Source organism: Carassius carassius, chromosome 14 (assembly GCF_963082965.1).
Source record: "Carassius carassius chromosome 14, fCarCar2.1, whole genome shotgun sequence".
Lineage (NCBI taxonomy): Eukaryota > Metazoa > Chordata > Actinopteri > Cypriniformes > Cyprinidae > Carassius > Carassius carassius.
The window spans coordinates 24,506,027-24,524,509 of NC_081768.1; the positions used below are offsets into that span (position 1 = coordinate 24,506,027).

Consider the following 18,483-nt stretch of genomic DNA (forward strand, 5'->3'; position numbering starts at 1 on the left):
AAAAGATTCCTGAGACTTTTAAAAACTCCCAGCCTGGTTCATTACTCAAAACCGCAATCATGGGTAAGACTGCCGACCAGAAGGCCATCATTGACACCCTCAAGCAAGAGGGTAAGACACAGAAAGAAATTTCCCACCTCAGTGGGAAGTCTGTGGGAAGGAAAAAGTGTGGCAAAAAACGATGCACAACGAGAAGAGGTGACCGGACCCTGAGGAAGATTGTGGAGAAGGACCGATTCCAGACCTTGGGGGACCTGCGGAAGCAGTGGACTGAGTCTGGAGTAGAAACATCCAGAGCCACCGTGCACCGGCGTGTGCAGGAAATGGGCTACAGGTGCCGCATACCCCAGGTCAAGCCACTTTTGAACCAGAAACAGCGCCAGAAGCGCCTGACCTGGGCTACAGAGAAGCAGCACTGGACTTTTGGACAAATTTTGCATGTCATTCGGAAAACAAGGTGCCAGAGTCTGGAGGAAGACTGGGGAGAAGGAAATGCCAAAATACCTGAAGTCCAGTGTCAAGTACCCACAGTCAGTGATGGTCTGGGGTGCCATGTCAGCTGCTGGTGTTGGTCCACTGTGTTTTATTAAGGGCAGGGTCAATGCATTTCATGCAATTTCATTTTTCAGCACGACCTGGCACCTGCTCACAGTGCCAAAACCACTGGTAAATGGTTTACTGACCATGGTATTACTGTGCTCAATTGGCCTGCCAACTCTCCTGACCTGAACCCCATAGAGAATCTGTGGGATATTGTGAAGAGAAAGTTGAGAGACGCAAGACCCAACACTCTGGATGAGCTCAAGGCCGCTATCGAAGCATCCTGGGCCTCCATAACACCTCAGCAGTGCCACAGGCTGATTGCCTCCATGCCATTTCTGCAAAAGGATTCCCGACAAAGTATTGAGTGCATAACTGAACATAATTATTTGAAGGTTGACTTTTTTTGTATTAAAAACACTTTTCTTTTATTGGTCGGATGAAATATGCTATTTTTTTGAGACAGGCATTTTGGGTTTTCATGAGCTGCATGTCAAAATCATCAGTATTAAAACAATAAAAGACCTGAAATATTTCAGTCGGTGTGCAATGAATCTAAAATATATGAAAGTTTAATTTTTATCATTACATTATGGAAAATAATGAACTTTATCACAATATGCTAATTTTTTGAGAAGGACCTGTATATATATACGTGTGTGTGTGTGTGTGTGTGTGTGTGTGTGTGTGTGTGTGTGTGTGTGTGTGTGTGTGTGCGTGTGTGTGTGTGTGTATATGTGTATATATATATATATATATATATATATATATGTACATATATATAAAATCCTGTTAATACTTACTTGAATATCCTTTTTTACAGTTATAATGACTTAATTATCATAATACACCCATAAATTATTTCTAATCCAAATGAAAATTCACCTTCTCTCAGTTGTCCTCAGCGTGTATATTTGAAAATAATTATTAATCAAACTGAATTCCTATCATAGTAAATATGTATCGCCTACTGTGAATTTGTTCTGATTCTGGGTGTCTGCTGAAAGTGGGCAGTGAGGTTTAAGGTTATAGATCCAGTGTCAACGTAACCCTTTAAACCAGGCACTCATACACACTGACGGCTCTGCCCACGGTGGGTGTGTGAGACTTCTCATTACTCTGGTGATAATAAACAATAACACGCACACAGGGGAGAGGTGCAGCGGCGTTCCGGATCACCTCGCAGCTAATGAAGGTTAATTAGGGATCATTAGGACATGATGAGCGCTCGCAACAGGACCACAGCCCTCTGCTTTACGCCTGCCATCCACCTCGATTCTTCCTCTCCGGCTGTCACTCCTGATGGACTCCTGAACCACTGCAGTTACAATATTTCATCAGTGTGTTAATATACAGTATGACATACTGGGTCAGTGTTTCCCCGCAAACCACAAATATATTCCGTTTAACTCAGATTATACTAAATATCATTATTAAACTGGACATGGATTTAAGTAGTCTGCTTTACTGTAAGAAAGAGCAGTACTTTTTGGCCCTATAAATCTCATCAACTGCACCAAAGTTTGGGCCTCTGAATAAAACTGAGGTGTTTCTTCCTTTGAGTTCAAGCTCCATATCCTCACTGTACATTACTATATGAGTAAAACAAATTTATCAAGTTGCTTTAATGAGACACCTGTTTTGTCTTTCTTATGTTTTGACAGTTCTGAGCCAATCGTATAGAAACCTTCCCAGAGAAAGACCTTACGGCAAATTTATTTATAAATGAAACCCAGGTGGGAGCGTTTAACGAATGTATAATAATCTACAAAGACAACCATCAGAGGACTGTTTCAGCAAAAACACCTGTTACTCACAGCGTGAATGATTATTACTCTGTAAAACACTGTAAAGATTGTTATACTGTTTCAACACTGCGGGGTTGAGTTGCATCAGCCGTTCGTAAGTTTTTTGCTTAAATTGGAACATAAAGTCCACACTAGATTCCTATTAACTACAAGCTGGTGTGTAACTTATCAGGCCTTCCTGTGGCTCAAACAGTTGAGCATGGCATTAGCAATGCCAAAGTCATAAGTGCAATTCCCAGAGAATATAAAAAATAAAAAATAAACTTAAATTTAATGCTGGTAGCAATGTAGCGTCTACGTTATTTGGACTGTGCTTCCATAAACCCAGCGCACACACATAACGGAGTGAAATTAGACAACCACAAGGGAATCGGCCAATCAATACCACTCGTGGATCATCAGCACAGGAAGCTGTGATAAAACATTTGAGATCAAGTGTTGTAGATATGGAGGCATACACGCGGTTAGACGTCTCTCTTCCTTTTCTCCACGAGTCCCCCACCTCTCGAAGGAGAGATGCGCTCTCTTTCCCCTCCCCTTGTCCTGCACAATAATGAAAACAAAATACATCCTGCAGCAGGGAATCAGAGCGCAGTGCTATTAGAAGCCATGCAATAATTAATTTGCCTATTACCAGAGCCGACTCGTTTATCTTCATAAGATAATGCCATCACTCCCAGTCTCTGGCAGACTCACATGCGCTCTGTCTTAAACGGCCCTAATTACGTCCCCGCTGCCTATTTTATTGTAGTTGATGGAAAACACACTTAATCTCCACTGTGCAGAATGAGTAAATAGACCCCGGCCTCGAACAGCAGATATTAGAGATTCCATTAAAGCCCAGTGCTTTTTTATGTGGCTTTTGTTTCGGGCGCCAGAGCACTAAAGAGCTGAGGTAAGGTGTACGCTGATGAGGCAGATAAGTCAAGCTGTCTTTATCCGTTGCTTTTGCACACAGTTCCTGATAGAGGGAACTTTGTAGCTGCAAAAGCCCAGTGATATGATTACGTCTACCAGTCAAGATAAAATGTATGAATGCATGAAACTATCAGTCAGTTTATAATGTTTTAAGTCTAGAAATGGCATGGACTCTGGTCTGTTGTAGAGGTTTGGGCTGTAACTCAAGCTAGAGGAGGTTTTTCACTCTTTCTCAAGAGACTTCATGGAGTTCTCAGTTTCAAGTGTCAACTTTGTCACAGATGTTACTGTTTCCCTTTAGTAGACATAAAATGAATGAAACTATTGACAGAAAATAGAACTGTCAAATGAATGCTGCCGATTTGGATGATAAAAGTAGGAGTTCATAATTAAATCTCTTACTTTTAATTGCAGGAAATTTGCGCAGAGTTTGAGAGATTGCTAAGATCGCTTCAGAAACTCAAAACATGGAGGAGAATAATGTTGTTGTTGTTGTTGTCGGTTTTTTACAAGAAATAAAGAATCTGATGTTAATCCGATAAAGAAACAAATGTTAAGCCGCAAAAGTTGGTTGAAAAGTAGGAGACGCTGCATGTTCTGTGCGTCTCTGTGTGAATGAATGAATGAATGGTTTGTTTACTACATAGACTGAAGCGCGTGACGCTTGCAGTAATTTCAGCATCTGCCGTCTCAATGAGGACATAAATATATAAACAATATAACCAGAACTGTTCTGAGTCACTTCACAAGCATTTTACCATTTCGAGTAAAACCAGTGTCAAAATAAAAGTAGCCCGTCAAAATAAAGGTTTTACATTTACATTTTTACATAAAGGCATTGTGCTAGAAATATGACTATTATTTAGTAGATGTGATACTGCTACCACTGTTGAAAAAATTAATAAAACTTTATTAAAGAAGTTAATCACACAATATTTCTTCCATGTTTAAATTTTAATAGCAAATCCCCTTAATTTACCAAAAAATAAAATGTTTACATTTCATTAATTAAAAGACAAATTAAATTTGGGTGAAACTTGTTTACTGTTTTTCATAATTATATTACTTGTAGAAAAACTTTAAACACAATTGTAAATAAGTATAAAGAATGGCATTGGTTTTATTTTTAGTGATAATTATTATTATTATTTTATTTTATTTTTTTAATTAGCATATTTTTGTGTTTTGCTTTGGTACCGAAATTTGTACCGAGAACCGTGGATTTTCACTGGTATCGGTACTGAATGCTGAAATTTTGGTGCCGTGACAACACTATTGTGCTCTATAAGGGATAGTTCTCTGAAACATAGGAAAAAAGAGAAGAGAAGCAGTATGGAAGAATCATAAAATTATCCCATATGACTTATGAGCTATATTGTAAGGCTTCTGACGTCTCGATTTGTTTGAGGAACAGACCAAAATTTAAGCAGCTATTCTCTAAAAATCATTGTAATTGTCAAAAGTCATACAAGAATGAATGCCAGTTGTGTACACTTATCCTTTTAACCCAAGACAGACTTTCCCTGTCATAAGTGAAGTGCATTTTGCGTTCCCAAAGATGGCCACCAAACAAACTGTCTTCGGTCCTGTGGTCCAGCATGTGCTGCGAAGGGTTATGTGGGATTTAAAAAGGAAGAGAATTTTGACCATGACCTAACTGAGACCCACAGAAATGGTTTAATGGACACTACAACACTGAAAGATTGAGCCTCCAGAAGGGGGTTTTCACAGTGATGTCAATGAAGAAACATGTTGGGTTTTCAAGAGAATCTTTCGGTGAACTCTTCTTAAAAGAGCCATTTTAATGATCTAAGGAATTTTTTGTCCATTATAACAAACCATAAAAATTTCCATGGATGGAACCATCAATGTAAACAAAGAACCTTTATTTTTAAGAGTGTAGACTAATATTTTGAAGATAAAGTCGCCAGAAGGGGGTTTTCACAGTGATACCATAGAACACTCTTAAAAAATAACAATGGTTCCATGAAGAACATTTAACATCTCTAAAATCTTTCCATTGGACAAATGATTCTTTATAATGGAAAAAGGGTCTTTTGATTAATAAAATCTTCTTCACACCAGGAAAATAATAGAAAAGAAGAACTGATCACTTAAAGGTTTTTTGAGGAACCAAAAATAGTTCTTCAATAGTTCTTCAACTTTTTGAACCTTTATGGGTTCTTCAAATAACCTTCAGTGAACAAATCTTAAAAGAGTGAAGAACATTTTAATAATAGAACGAACCTTTAGTGCGATGTAAGGCTGCATGGATTTTAAAGGTTCTTGGTGGAACCATTGATGTCAATAAAGAACCTTTGTTTTTAAGAGTGCGCACTAATATACTTGAGTTAGTTCACAGTGGCCCATGCGTCTTCACTTCTGCACAGCATCCTCCCACACAAACAGACACATCTCACACTAACCTATTCACGCAAGCAAATATGTTCCACGCATCGGCCTCCACCCATTGCCCTGACATCACCTGACAGCGAGGAAGATGAAAAATTAATTCATCTTTTCTTGTCGTCACTCTCTACAAGAACACACCTAGACACTCGCACAGCCCTCTTCACACACTTGCATGCAGACATTCATCAAAGCATCAAAGGAAGTTTGTGAGACGCGCAGCAGGAGTAGGCCCACACAAAAGGCACAGGTACAAGAGAGCGAGATTGTGTGTGTTTGATAGGAGAGCTTCGGGTGACAGCCGGTGAGTTGAGAGGTGGGGAAGTGTTGCATCCATTCAGGTAGGCGAGACGATGCTGTCACTTACGCTTCTGGTGTGCTGTGTGTGGGAGAATACGTGGAGTCTGTGTGTGGCGGCTTCACTTCCTGCTTTTTGTCTTTTTTGGGAGACAGACTAATGGGATATATGCCAGCAATGTTTGTGAAATGGGAGTTTCAGCTTTCAGAATAAAATGTTTTTGTATTCTTAAATCGTTTTTGTCCTACAGTCAAAATGAAATCTAAATCGACCCCATTTACTTTCTTAATAAATGTCCCTGATCTTATTCAGGATGATTCATCAGTATTCGTCCATTTTTTTTTTGCCTTTTATATTTATTTATTTGAGCAAATAACATGATTAAAATCAACACCCTTTTTCACCCTCAGTCCACTCAAATCCAGCTGAAGAAATTTCAGGTCCATCTTACATTATTACATTTTTTTCTCACTAAATATAGATCACAAAAAAGGGTTCGATGCTAAATCCCATTCATCTTCTTGTATTGATTACATATAAACCTAGTTTATGTTTCAATTTTATATTTTAAATAATGTTAATTGTTTTTTTAAAAAGTATTTTGCTCACCAAGGCTGTATTTATTTGATACAAAAAAATAATTATATATTGTGAAATATTATTTTAATTAAATATAACTGTTTTCTATTTGAATATACACTGCATGTCCAAAATAAAAAGTCACACACTCTAATATTTCGTTGGACCACCTTTAGCTTTGATTACAGCACATATTTTGCCATGGCATCATTTCAATAAGCTTCTGCAATGCCACATTATTTATTTCCATCCAGAGTTGCGTTAATTTTTTTTCCAAGATCTTGTATTGATGATGGGAGAGTCGGACCGCAGCGCAGAGTCTTCTCCAGCACATCCCAGAGATTCTCAATGGGGTTAAGATCTGACACTGACACTATTTCCATATATATATATATATATATATATATATATATATATATAACCAAAACTTTTGAATTTGTAGTGTGTCATGGTGTGTCAGAGTATTTTTCATTAACCAAAGATGGTTACTTTTTTTGTAACAAAACAAAACAAATGTTTAATCTAAACTATACTGAAAACAATAAAGTTTTTAATTTCTATTGCGATTACTTTTTAATGCCATCTTTATGTATAGCTTCGTAATAGATGATATATTGATTTTTTTATGGTTATCCACTAATGAACCGATTGAATTCATTATTAACATGTTTAGAAGACGAGGCGTTTTATGAGATTTTATAGTTGCATATTTACTTCAAGCTCAAATCACTATATGTGAAGGACACTGCAGCACATTTTTCCCATCGGGGGATTCTCACCAGCATCTCTGAAACCCAGAAGCAGAGTAAAGGCGAGTTTTTTCAGATCTGTCCATATGTGTCTGTGTTCAAGTGCTCTCACCAGGCCTGAGCGTCACATAATCCAGACGGAGAGCGGAGGTCATCCGACCGTCTGTGAGCCGCTACGGAGAGCTGTGTGTGTAATCCCGCCAGATGTGTGAATACAGCAGGGAGACCGCCGACATATAATTTGCACCTGCTGCTTTCTGAGTGAAGCCGTTCCTTCTGGAGTCTCTTGCACTGATTACTCAATCTCCAAGGGCACCTTGGAAATTCGCCTGTGCAGGCCTAAAGAAAAGACTTTGATTTGATATAACGAGCAGTTTTCCATCACGTAGCGATAGTGGCTCTGAACATACATGACCTTTGAGATGGCTTGGCTTCCGAAAGGGCTTGTTATTTCCATTGGTGCTTCATGAGGGTTATTTTCCAGACAGGCTCATATGTACTGTATATAAATATCAAGTATCCTTTAAGGAGTATAAATCTTTCTCTTTTTTTTAAGTGGAATACATATATTTATATGTGGCACGTTTATTCAGTTTTTTAAGACTGATATTTTAACTAAATAAAAGTTAATAAAACCTTGGTTTTGACTGTGCATGCAAGAAAAAATAAAATATTTTATACACTAATTGCATTGCATGCACATTAATAAGTGATTATTCCTGATCATTTTAATTATATTCATACAATAAGTGAATATATGCAATATATGCAAACATGAACCATCAGTGGAAATGTGTTAATCTTGACTGTGTGATGCTCTTAGACATTGGACACTTTCATTCAAAAATGATTTATTAGCATGTAAAAAGTGCCATATGTATATTGTAATAGGTTTACAAATAATAAACAGGTGGATTGATAGTCACCTTTTTTATGTACATGCAGAAATAAACAGAACTTTTATTTGAAGGGTGGATGCACACGCATACAAATGTAATGCACGCCCTTGTGCTTTGTGCCTCCAAGGAAAAATTTAATTGCTTCTTTTCATTCATATCCACAAGGCTCTTGGACAGGGATGAAGGGTGCCAGAATAAAAAATAAAAGCTGCACAAACACATACTCAGTGACTGTGTTTTACCAGTAGTCGATTATGCATGGAGTCATTCATGTGAAAAGAGCGTAGTGTCGGAATACCAAACACACTGATAAAGCAGACCCCGAAGGCTTATTGATTAGAGCAGGAGGCCTGTAGTGTAAAATGGGATTTTACAGAATGCAAGGCTGCAAAACAAACCGCTGCTGCACGTCACACTGACTGGATTAGAATGGAGTTCCCTAAATGAGAGAAAGAAAGGCAGCATGCAAACTTCCTGAAAAAATAAAGAGACAAATAGTGATCACATGACTGTAGAGTTGCACAATGCACAAGATTATGCAGAAATAATTGTGGTCTGGGGTTAATGAGTTGCATGTTAAATAATCTGAAGTAACAGGTCAAATATTACATTTTTATTATTATTTTTTTTAACTACACTACACCAGTCAAAAGTTTTTGGACAGTAAGATTTTCTATGTTTTTTAAATAAGTCTCTTCTGTTCACCAAGCCTGCATTTATTTGATCCAAAATACAGTAAAAGCAGTAATATTGTGAAATATTTTTACAATTTGAAATACAGTAACTGCTTTCTATTTGAAAATATTTTAAACTTTATATTCATCCAAGAAACCTGAAAAAAAAAATCTACTCAGGTGTCGAGACAGCAATGGCAGACTGTGTTCAACTCTCTCGGAGTGCTTCTGTGTATAAACAGCCTTGTCTGTCAACTTTCGTGGGCGAGGCCTGTGGCTAATGTGACATCACATCAGCAGCAATGCTGAAAACAGGTAGTTGGGAGACACTGCTTTTTACTTATGGGATTTAAAAAAAAAAAAGGAGTGGGTGGATTTTTATCATTATAGGGTGGTTGTGTTCACACACTGCCAACACACATTTACTGTATGTACAAGCAATATGTGAAAGTAAATTTTGCATAACAGGTCCCCTTTAATGTACTTACTGTACTGACATATGCAATTAATTACTTTAAAAAAGTCAATCAGTATTTTTTTAAAGTTTAAAACTTTTATTCAGCAATTATGCATTGAATCCATGAGACATCTATAGTGCTACAGGACATTTCGGTTTCCAATAAATGCTGTTCTTCTGAACTTTCTATTCATCAAAGATTCCTGGAAAAAAATGATGGTTTCCACAAAAATATTAAGCAGCAACTGTTTTCAACATTGATAATAATCAAAAATGTTACTTGAGCAGCAAATCAGCATATTAGAATCATTTCTGAAGGATCATAAGACATAAGACTGCAGTAATCATGCTGAAAATTTGCTTTGCGTCACTGGGATAAATGACATTATAAAATGTATTCAAATAGAAAATGGTTATTTAACATTATTACTGCCTTTTACTATATTTTTAACATTTATTTGTTACATTTCAAAAAAAAAAAAAGAAAAAAAAAAACCTGCAGCCTTGATGAGTATGAGACACACTGACACACATTCAGAGTTGGTCTGATATTATAACTGTAACACAAACTAACCCACACTTGCCAGCCAGTTCTCCAGCATGACCGGCTACAAACCAGGCCAGAGCCTTTGACCGACAGCTTTCAGGTCAGTGCTGATGTACCTGATCGATTAGGTGAACAGTTGCCGGCTCTTTTCACCGAGACCCTGGAGAAGGGTTTTGTACTGTTGTACTGTAGGGGTCAAGACACTGAATGACCATCCATCCAATGAAGAACTGTTCACTCTCTGTAAAAAGCTGTAAAAACTGTAATTGGGGTGGTAACAAAACCGTATTTATCCCTAAAGGGTGCTTATTAGTACCTTAAAGGTACATATCACTACCTAAATTTTATATATTAGTACCTAAATTGTACATTTTAGTGCTTTTTGTAAGATCACTGCCCCATTGACAGCTTTTGTACCACAAACTGTCTCCAGAAGGCCTAAGAGTAGAAAGCAGGAGAATGAGGATGAATCAGATCAACTAAATACTGTGGTGCAGGCTTAAAAATGGTAATTATAATTATTGTACTGCGTGTGATAAGCAACCAGGTAGGAGCCTGTGTGTATGTGTGTGTGTGTGTGTGTGTGTGTGTGTGTGCGTGCGTGCGTGTGTGTGTGTGTTAGGAATTAGGAATTACATTAAAATGATTTCAAACTTAAGAATATTATGTGTATTGCCCCCTGCATAATAATGTTTCACTATAGAGAAGAAATTCAAAAGTAAACACGAAATGTAAATTTGATAGTGTTTTTGACTTGTCAAATGTCAAATCCTTTATGGCTCCATCCGGACGCAGATGCAGTGAGTGAGATGTGTGTGTTTGTGTGTTGCAGTTTAATTTTGTGGGCCGGATCTTGGGTCCGCGGGGGCTCACAGCCAAACAGCTGGAGGCAGAGACAGGATGTAAGATCATGGTGAGAGGGAAAGGCTCCATGAGGGACAAAAAGAAGGTAAGAGCTACAAACACACACATGTACAAACATTCACTAACACATACTTACACTCTTATAATAAACACACGTGTACATAGAGATGGAGTGTGTCATTTGTGTAACATTTTATAAGTATACAGTAAAAAAGTACTTATACTGTAGGTTCAATTCAGGTTCAAGGTCCTAATTATCCTGAATTAACCCCTAAATCATTTGCTAACCATTAGTTTAAAGTTCATTCGAAACTTTAGTCTCTTGTTAATACCTTAATATATACAAATAGTGATTTTTCAGTTGTAAAGTCATTGTTTATGGTTATTACGAGAAAATATTCAAAAGGCACTTTAGATTAGGTTTTGGAAAAACTAAATTGCCATTAAATTAATTAAGTGTTTCTAACTTTTACTTGATATTTGTTCAATTAATTCATAGTAAGTTTCCCAAAAATATTTGTAAAAACATTCATCGTAAATGTGAAGAAAATGTACTTAATAAATAAATAAACATTTATTTGCTATTACTTAATAACTTTTTAAGGTTTAATGAACCATAGATATATTTCAGATCCCTTAATCCTATTCCTAATCCTAAATAGAACCAGTTAAAAAAAAAGTAAATATTTATATATTTATATATGTTGCAGTTGTTTACCTGTTTTAATTTCATTGTATGATTGTGTCACTTACAGAATCACAGTCTTTATTTCTCAGCAGAGACAATAACATGATGTTGTTCCTTTTGTGGAATGGAATAGTGTATATATATGAAATGTTCCACTACGGAAAAAAAGTCATGATATTCTGCTTTTTGTTTTTTTGTTTTTCTTGACTTCTCTTACGTTTACGGTGGTCAGGCTATCAGGCTGCAGTTCCAGAACATCATGTTAATTGATGAGTGTTAAATTTTGGACTCTGGAGACACATAACATGTGCATGAACAATCATGACAAACTCACGATCACACCAGATGGAGGAATCTGATTGGCTAGATTCGTCTTCACACATCCATATGCTTTAACATATTTCTAATTTTGAACACGCACTCAAAATCCACTCAGTCAGCAACTGTGGCTCGATGTTTGTCCGGATGACAGACGCACCGGCGCTCGCTATTGGACAGAGTTTACATGAGTACAGTTTGTTCGAGAGTAAACTAGACCGCTCCAGTCTGCACTGCCCAGCAGTGATCCTTTTCAGGGAATAACAAGCCCTCCCCTCGCTCCTGAGAGCCGTGGGCAGGTGTTCAAACATTGTCCTTGGCCCCAGATGAGTGGGGGCTGGATCCTTTGGCCCTGCCAGGGCTCCTCTCCCAGTCGAACCCCAGTCAACGTATGACATGCTGGGCCAGCAACGCCAGGGAGGTGGGGGTCACGGGATGGTCTGGAAGCACGGGGTCACATGCACTGTCCATCATTAACACTTGAGCAAACACACGTTCACATGATCACAAACACCCAGTTTATTATCATTGGGATTATTGGTATTTTTGGCAGCAGAGCACAGTATGCCTGCACTACTACGCAGATGTGCACGATCACACACACAAAATCACATATGTATCTGATCTGGAGGTGCATTTGTGTTTCCATAAGTTGGGCAGGACCCGTATTTGCACAAGTGCTGGAAGCGGATAGTTATCTGAGCCCATCCCGGGTGACCGCGAGGAGGATCCAGAGGAAAATGAAACAAGTGCTTTGTGAAAAGCACTGTTGTCATCTGCAGCGTTTCATGCACATCTGGATCGGCTCTGCATCCTGTCAGAGCGCAGCTGGTCGTCTGAGGATAAGATCTCAGCTGCGTGTGCACACCACCGATGGCCCCTTTCTGATAGTATGACCCTTTCAATGCTGACGGGGTCAATTGAAGCTCTTGTGCAAACATTCACATGTGTGTTTAAAGGTTCTGCTGTCTCAAGCTGCTCCGGTAGATAAGTGGAAAAGCTCATGCCTGTGTTCTTTGTTTCACATGATCTCCTCACCTCCTACCATGCATCTGTCATTCACTGTGATTATATATCTAACATGCCATGGACGTCTGATGCATGGCCGTGGCCAGGCTTTGAAAATTAGTGAAGTCTGGGGTGGGGTTAAGAACTGTGCTGTTATAGCCCCTAAAAATACAACTCATTATATAGCCTAAAAACCTTAAAACAGACAGACATGTAGATGTTTGTGAAAGGAGGGTGTTTTGGAGGGATGAACATTGTTAAATTATACCATATTTATTGCATCAAAATTTGTTAATACTTTACTATAGGTTATGGGTGGTAAATTTTATCAGTCGTTTATTATCCATGCAACAATGCAAACTGTTGGGTCCAATGACAATGAAACATGAAACATGACATGAAGGAAAAGGATGTTTGCCTGAGAAAGGAATAATCTAATCAATTGTATATACAGTAGGTAGAATAAGCCAATAAGTAGGTCCATTTGGAATCTGCAACCTCCACAGGAGCACAACGCATGTCATTCATCTGCAAATCTGCAAATCCCTGAAGTGGTAAACTTCAAGATGTAATGGGTCTCACAATTTTTTGTTACAGATCTGATAATGCTGTATGCATCAATAATGCAGCTGGTTAAGGAGAGGGATTTCTAAAAGCAAATGAATCTCTCTTGAATTTCTCTGTTTAGATTCAAAAGCCATTCATTCTAATTAAACATTTCTATCCAAGCAATATATTAATTGCAAGTATTTCATTCAATTATACAAACCCGATTCCAAAAAAGTTGGGACAATGTACAAAATGTGAATAAAAACAGAATGCAATGATGTGGAAGTTTCAAATTTAAATATTTTATTCAGAATACAACATAGATGACATATCAAATGTTTAAACTGAGAAAATGTATCATTTTAAGGGGAAAATAAGTTGATTTTAAATTGCATGGCATCAACAACACATCTCAAAAAAGTTAGGACAAGGCCATGTTTACCCCTGTGTGGCATCCCCTCTTCTTTTTATAACAGTCTGCAAACATCTGTGGACTGAGGAGACAAGTTGCTCAAGTTAAGGAATAGGAATGTTGTCCCATTCTTGTCTAATACAGGCTTCTAGTTGCTCAGCTGTCTTAGGTCTTCTTTGTCGCATCTTCCTCTTTATGATGTGCCAAATGTTTTCAATGGGTGAAAGATCTGGTCTGCAGGCTGGCCATTTCAGTACCCGGATCCTTCTTCTTCGCAGCTATGATGTTGTAATTGATGCAGTATGTGGTCTGGCATTGTCATGTTGGAAAATGCAAGGTCTTCCCTGAAAGAGACGACGTCTGGATGGGAACATATGTTGTTCTAGAACTTGGCTATACCTTTCAGCATTGATGGTGTCTTTCCAGATGTGTAAGCTGCCCATGCCACACGCACTCATGCAACCCCATACCATCAGAGATGCAGGCTTCTGAACTGAGCAACGATAACAACTTGGGTTGTCCTTGTCCTATTTAGTCCGGATGACATGGCGTCCCAGTTTTCCAAAAAGAACTTCAAATTTTGATTCATCTGACCACAGAACAGTTTTCCACTTTGCCACAGTCCATTTTAATTGAGCCTTGGTCCAGAGAAAACACCTGCGCTTCTGGATCATGTTTAGATATGGTTTCTTATTTGACCTATAGAGTTTTAGCCAGCAACGGCGAATGGCACGGTGGATTGTGTTCACAGACAATGTTTTCTGGAAGTATTCCTGAGCCCATGTTGTGATTTCCATTACAGTAACATTCATGTGATGCAGTGCCGTCTAAGGGCCCGAAGATCACGGGCATCCAGTACGGTTTTCCGGCCTTGCCCCTTACGCACAGAGATTGTTCCAGATTCTCTAAATCTTTGGATGATATTATGGATGATATTATGCACTTTAGGTGATGATAACTTTTCTTGCAATTTTTCTCTGAGAAACTCCTTTCTGATATTGCTCCACTATTTTTCGCCGCAGCATTGGGGGAATTGGTGATCATCTGCCCATCTTGACTTCTGAGAGACACTGCCACTCTGAGAGGCTCTTTTTATACCCAATCATGTTGCAAATTGACCTAATAAGTTGATAAGTTGCAAATTGGTCCTCCAGCTGTTCCTCATATGTACATTTAACTTTTCCGGCCTCTTATTGCTACCTGTCCCAACTTTTTTGGAATATGTAGCTCTCATGAAATCCCAAATGAGCCAATATTTGGCATGACATTTCAAAATGTCTAATTTTCAACATTTTATATGTTATCTATATTCTATTTTGAATAAAATATAAGTTTATAAGATTTGTATATTATTTCGTTCATTTTTTACTCACAATTTGTACAGTGTCCCAACTTTTTTGGAATCGGGTTTGTAGTACCAGTGCCCAATTCCTTTTGGAGAGCTCTTAAAAGTTTGAACATTTATGTTTCATGTCAAAGCTCAGTCTCTTGTGAAGGATTTGCAACTGTATGCATTCTTCTGACATTTTTGTCACTGAATATTTTCTCCAGGTATAGCAGAGCTGTTTGAACAGCAATTCCACAAGCAGTTAATGTCTGTTAGTGTCATTATTATTGGCGAGGAGGTGATTTTCTCTATGCCTGCTCCTATAGTTCATGCACTCACACTTCTTGTTGCAACAGTAGCTTTCAACAGCTTAATCTCACAAGATACCATGAGCGTTTTTGCTGTTAAAACGTTGTTACATTGTGGATTGCTTTTAAATATAATTAAGTTAGTCTTTCTCTGTCTCACCTATGCCTTAAGCACAAATTTGATGTAAAGGAAAGAGTGCCGGGTTTTTTTTTGTTTGTTTTTTTGTTTTTTACTGCTGTGAGCATCCATCCATCACAACACTACAATGTACAAAATGATAAATTGATAATCATTTTTAGATTTTCTAAAGATTACAGTTAATAATATTATTAACTTGTGTTTTTAAAAATAACTTTAATGACAACAAATGTAATTTAAATGTAAAAATATGGAAAATAAGCATCAAATAATCAAAATTAACAGAATTATATCCCATTTCTATCAATTCAGTCAATCAACTAGTTTCATCCTTCAAAACTAAGCCTTGGGATTCGAAGAAAAAGTAGCGTGCACTAAATAAATTGTTGATCAGCCCAGGGCACGTAGGGACTCTTGACGCTGATATACAAAGTTAATATGGAGCGTATTTTCTTGCTGATGTAGTTGCTGTCATCTTTGTTCTGACTGGGCCTGTCAGAGAGACTCAGCTGCAGTGCTGGGCCCGCTGGCAATTACTGTTATTAGAGCCGTCACAATCACTTCAGATTCATCCTCTCGCAGCATCACTAAACAGACCCGCGTGTGTGTGACACTATTTTATTTCTGGGTCTCCTTTTCGCATTTTGCATGCATATTAAAGTGATTGTACATGTAAATATCACTGTTATATTCAGTGTTTTATGTGTATTATATAGGGGTCATATTATAAACCATCACATTTTATTATATTTGTTTTAGCAAAATAGTTCATCATATTATGAAAACGACTTTCAATACTCAAAACTCTCTAAAAAGTTATTTTTTAAAGTTCCTGATCATTTCAGTCAGGAATTGATTTATTTTTAATTTTTTTAATGGCGCATTTTCAAATATACAGGATTAAAAAGGATTTTTTAAAAAAACAAAAACAAAGATAATATAGGTTGAATTCAGGTAAACTGGGACACTTGTATAAGTGTTAAAGTTACTGTACATTTTGTGAAGTTACTTTTAAATATATCATTTATATGTGTTGCATTACATCTACAGGTTATACTGTATAGAATATACTGATCAATAACAATTTCATACTTACGTAACTCATACTGCAATGAAAATACTTTGACGTATTGCTTTCGTCCCAACTACCATATCCAACATCGGTCAAACATGTCAGACATGTGATAAACAGAAATTAGGATTCACAGATAAACAAACGCAAGTGAATACTGGCATGAAAACACAATTATAAACTGAAATGTTGGTCTATATATTTGTCTGGCAGGAAACCTGATGAAAGATCTCTAACAACAGATGTAAACCTATTTTCCTTTGTTCTTTAAAATCCTCTAACAAGATGCTTTGATGTATCTTGCTTTTACACAACCACCAAATCGTTTGGATTTGTGGGCAAAGCTCTTTGTCGATCTCCTAAATCTATCCCGAGAAAGACAGCCAAACTGGTGTTTTGTATTCTCTCAGAGTTTTTCCTGAGAAATGTATACATTGTACAAAGATCATGAAATCAGAATCAGCAATGATCCTTGGAGATTTTTCATAGTTTCTAATCAGCAACATGGTTGACCTTAATCACTGAGTCATCAAAACATGAACTTGCTCTGAACCATGACCACTTTTACATGCACATTAAATATCATAATTTGTTCATATTGCTGTTATGTTAACGTTAAGTGTTAAACTGGTTTCCATTAACCGATTATGCCAATATTCTGGTTTCTAAATCTGAACAAGACAGCTGTCATGTACTAGTATTAATCTGAATTCGTTGTCATTTAAATACTAAAGTAATGTTTTTGTATTAACAAACAGAAAGAGAAAAAGGTTTGATTTCCCTGCCCCATTTGCAATTGGTCAGACCAATAAATAACTCACACTACTGGTTGAACCAGCGTTGCTATGTGAGACAAAACAAAGCAAAGTTATAATGAGTCACAGTGTTTCACTGTTTATGGAAATCAAACTGCAAATGGTTTACTTATAGCTGTCGCTACACATTAAGCTCGAATATGAGGAAAAATTTTGTTCAGCCTTTAAAGAAAGGAATATAAATCAACATACAGACAGCTGATAGCACTGCAAGTCTTATGACCTACATTTCATAACTCATTGCATTTTTGTATGCTGTTCTCAAAGACATGAATGAGAATTAATGAGTTAACTAAACTACTGAACTACTTTGATGTAAATCACTTTACTATTAAGACTGAATTGAAACAAGTCACAAGAGCAAGCAAATAGCTGGAAAGAACATACATATCCTGCTCCATGGGCGCTGATTATGTCTGAAAGGCTGATCGCATGCATACATGAAAGGTGTAGTCATTTATACTGTTATTTGGTGGAATTTCTTGGGTCCAATCATAGGATTTCAGTTCAACAAGATTGGGATTGGCTTTTAAATTTGAAAGACTTCCCATGGAGATTTTGCATTTGTTTTCAAATTGGTCACATAAATTCAGAACAGAAACCTGTTTGGTTTCAAAGACTTCTGGTTGAGCTGTGCTTCATGCATTGCCAAACTTTTGCCCTATTCGCACGGGATTACTATTACCTGGTGACCTCCAGTCATTTGTAATAATTGAGGAGGTAGTCTGTGATCGTAATCCTTGTGAATCGCCATGTCTGTCATTTGTAAAGTAAAAATTCCCCTGCAAAAGACCTACCATACACAGGCAGGTCTTTTGCGAACACGGAGGTCCTGTGATAATATTAGTCCTGTGCGAATCGACAACTCTGTGATTTGGCCTGGATTTGGATCTAATTTTTCGAGGTTTTTATTTCCTGTGCACCTTTTTATCCATCTTTCGCGAAAGAATGGAGCTACATTGGAGTGCTTGATAGTATTTTGGGTCCTGTCATCATATCACTACACCATACAATCTGCAGAAAGAGAACACTGAAAAGGTTTCGAGGTTAATGTGTTACAAATAAATCAAGCATAAAGCTTGAGATATTATTTTAACCTGGTCAA

General features: G+C 37.4%; 1 protein-coding gene across 5 annotated transcripts in view; it reads left to right on the top strand.

Annotated features, from left to right (window-relative positions):
- Window positions 1-18,483, top strand: part of LOC132157393 (KH domain-containing RNA-binding protein QKI-like) — a 96,649-nt gene that overhangs the window by 38,010 nt on the left and 40,156 nt on the right. For all 5 annotated transcript variants that reach the window (XR_009437543.1, XM_059566732.1, XM_059566730.1 and 2 more), the window contains exon 3: window positions 10,711-10,827. Coding sequence is in view for 4 of the 5 variants with exons in the window: in XM_059566732.1 (XP_059422715.1) it covers window positions 10,711-10,827 (117 nt within the window). In the remaining variant the exon portion in view is untranslated. The remainder of the gene's footprint in view (window positions 1-10,710; window positions 10,828-18,483) is intronic.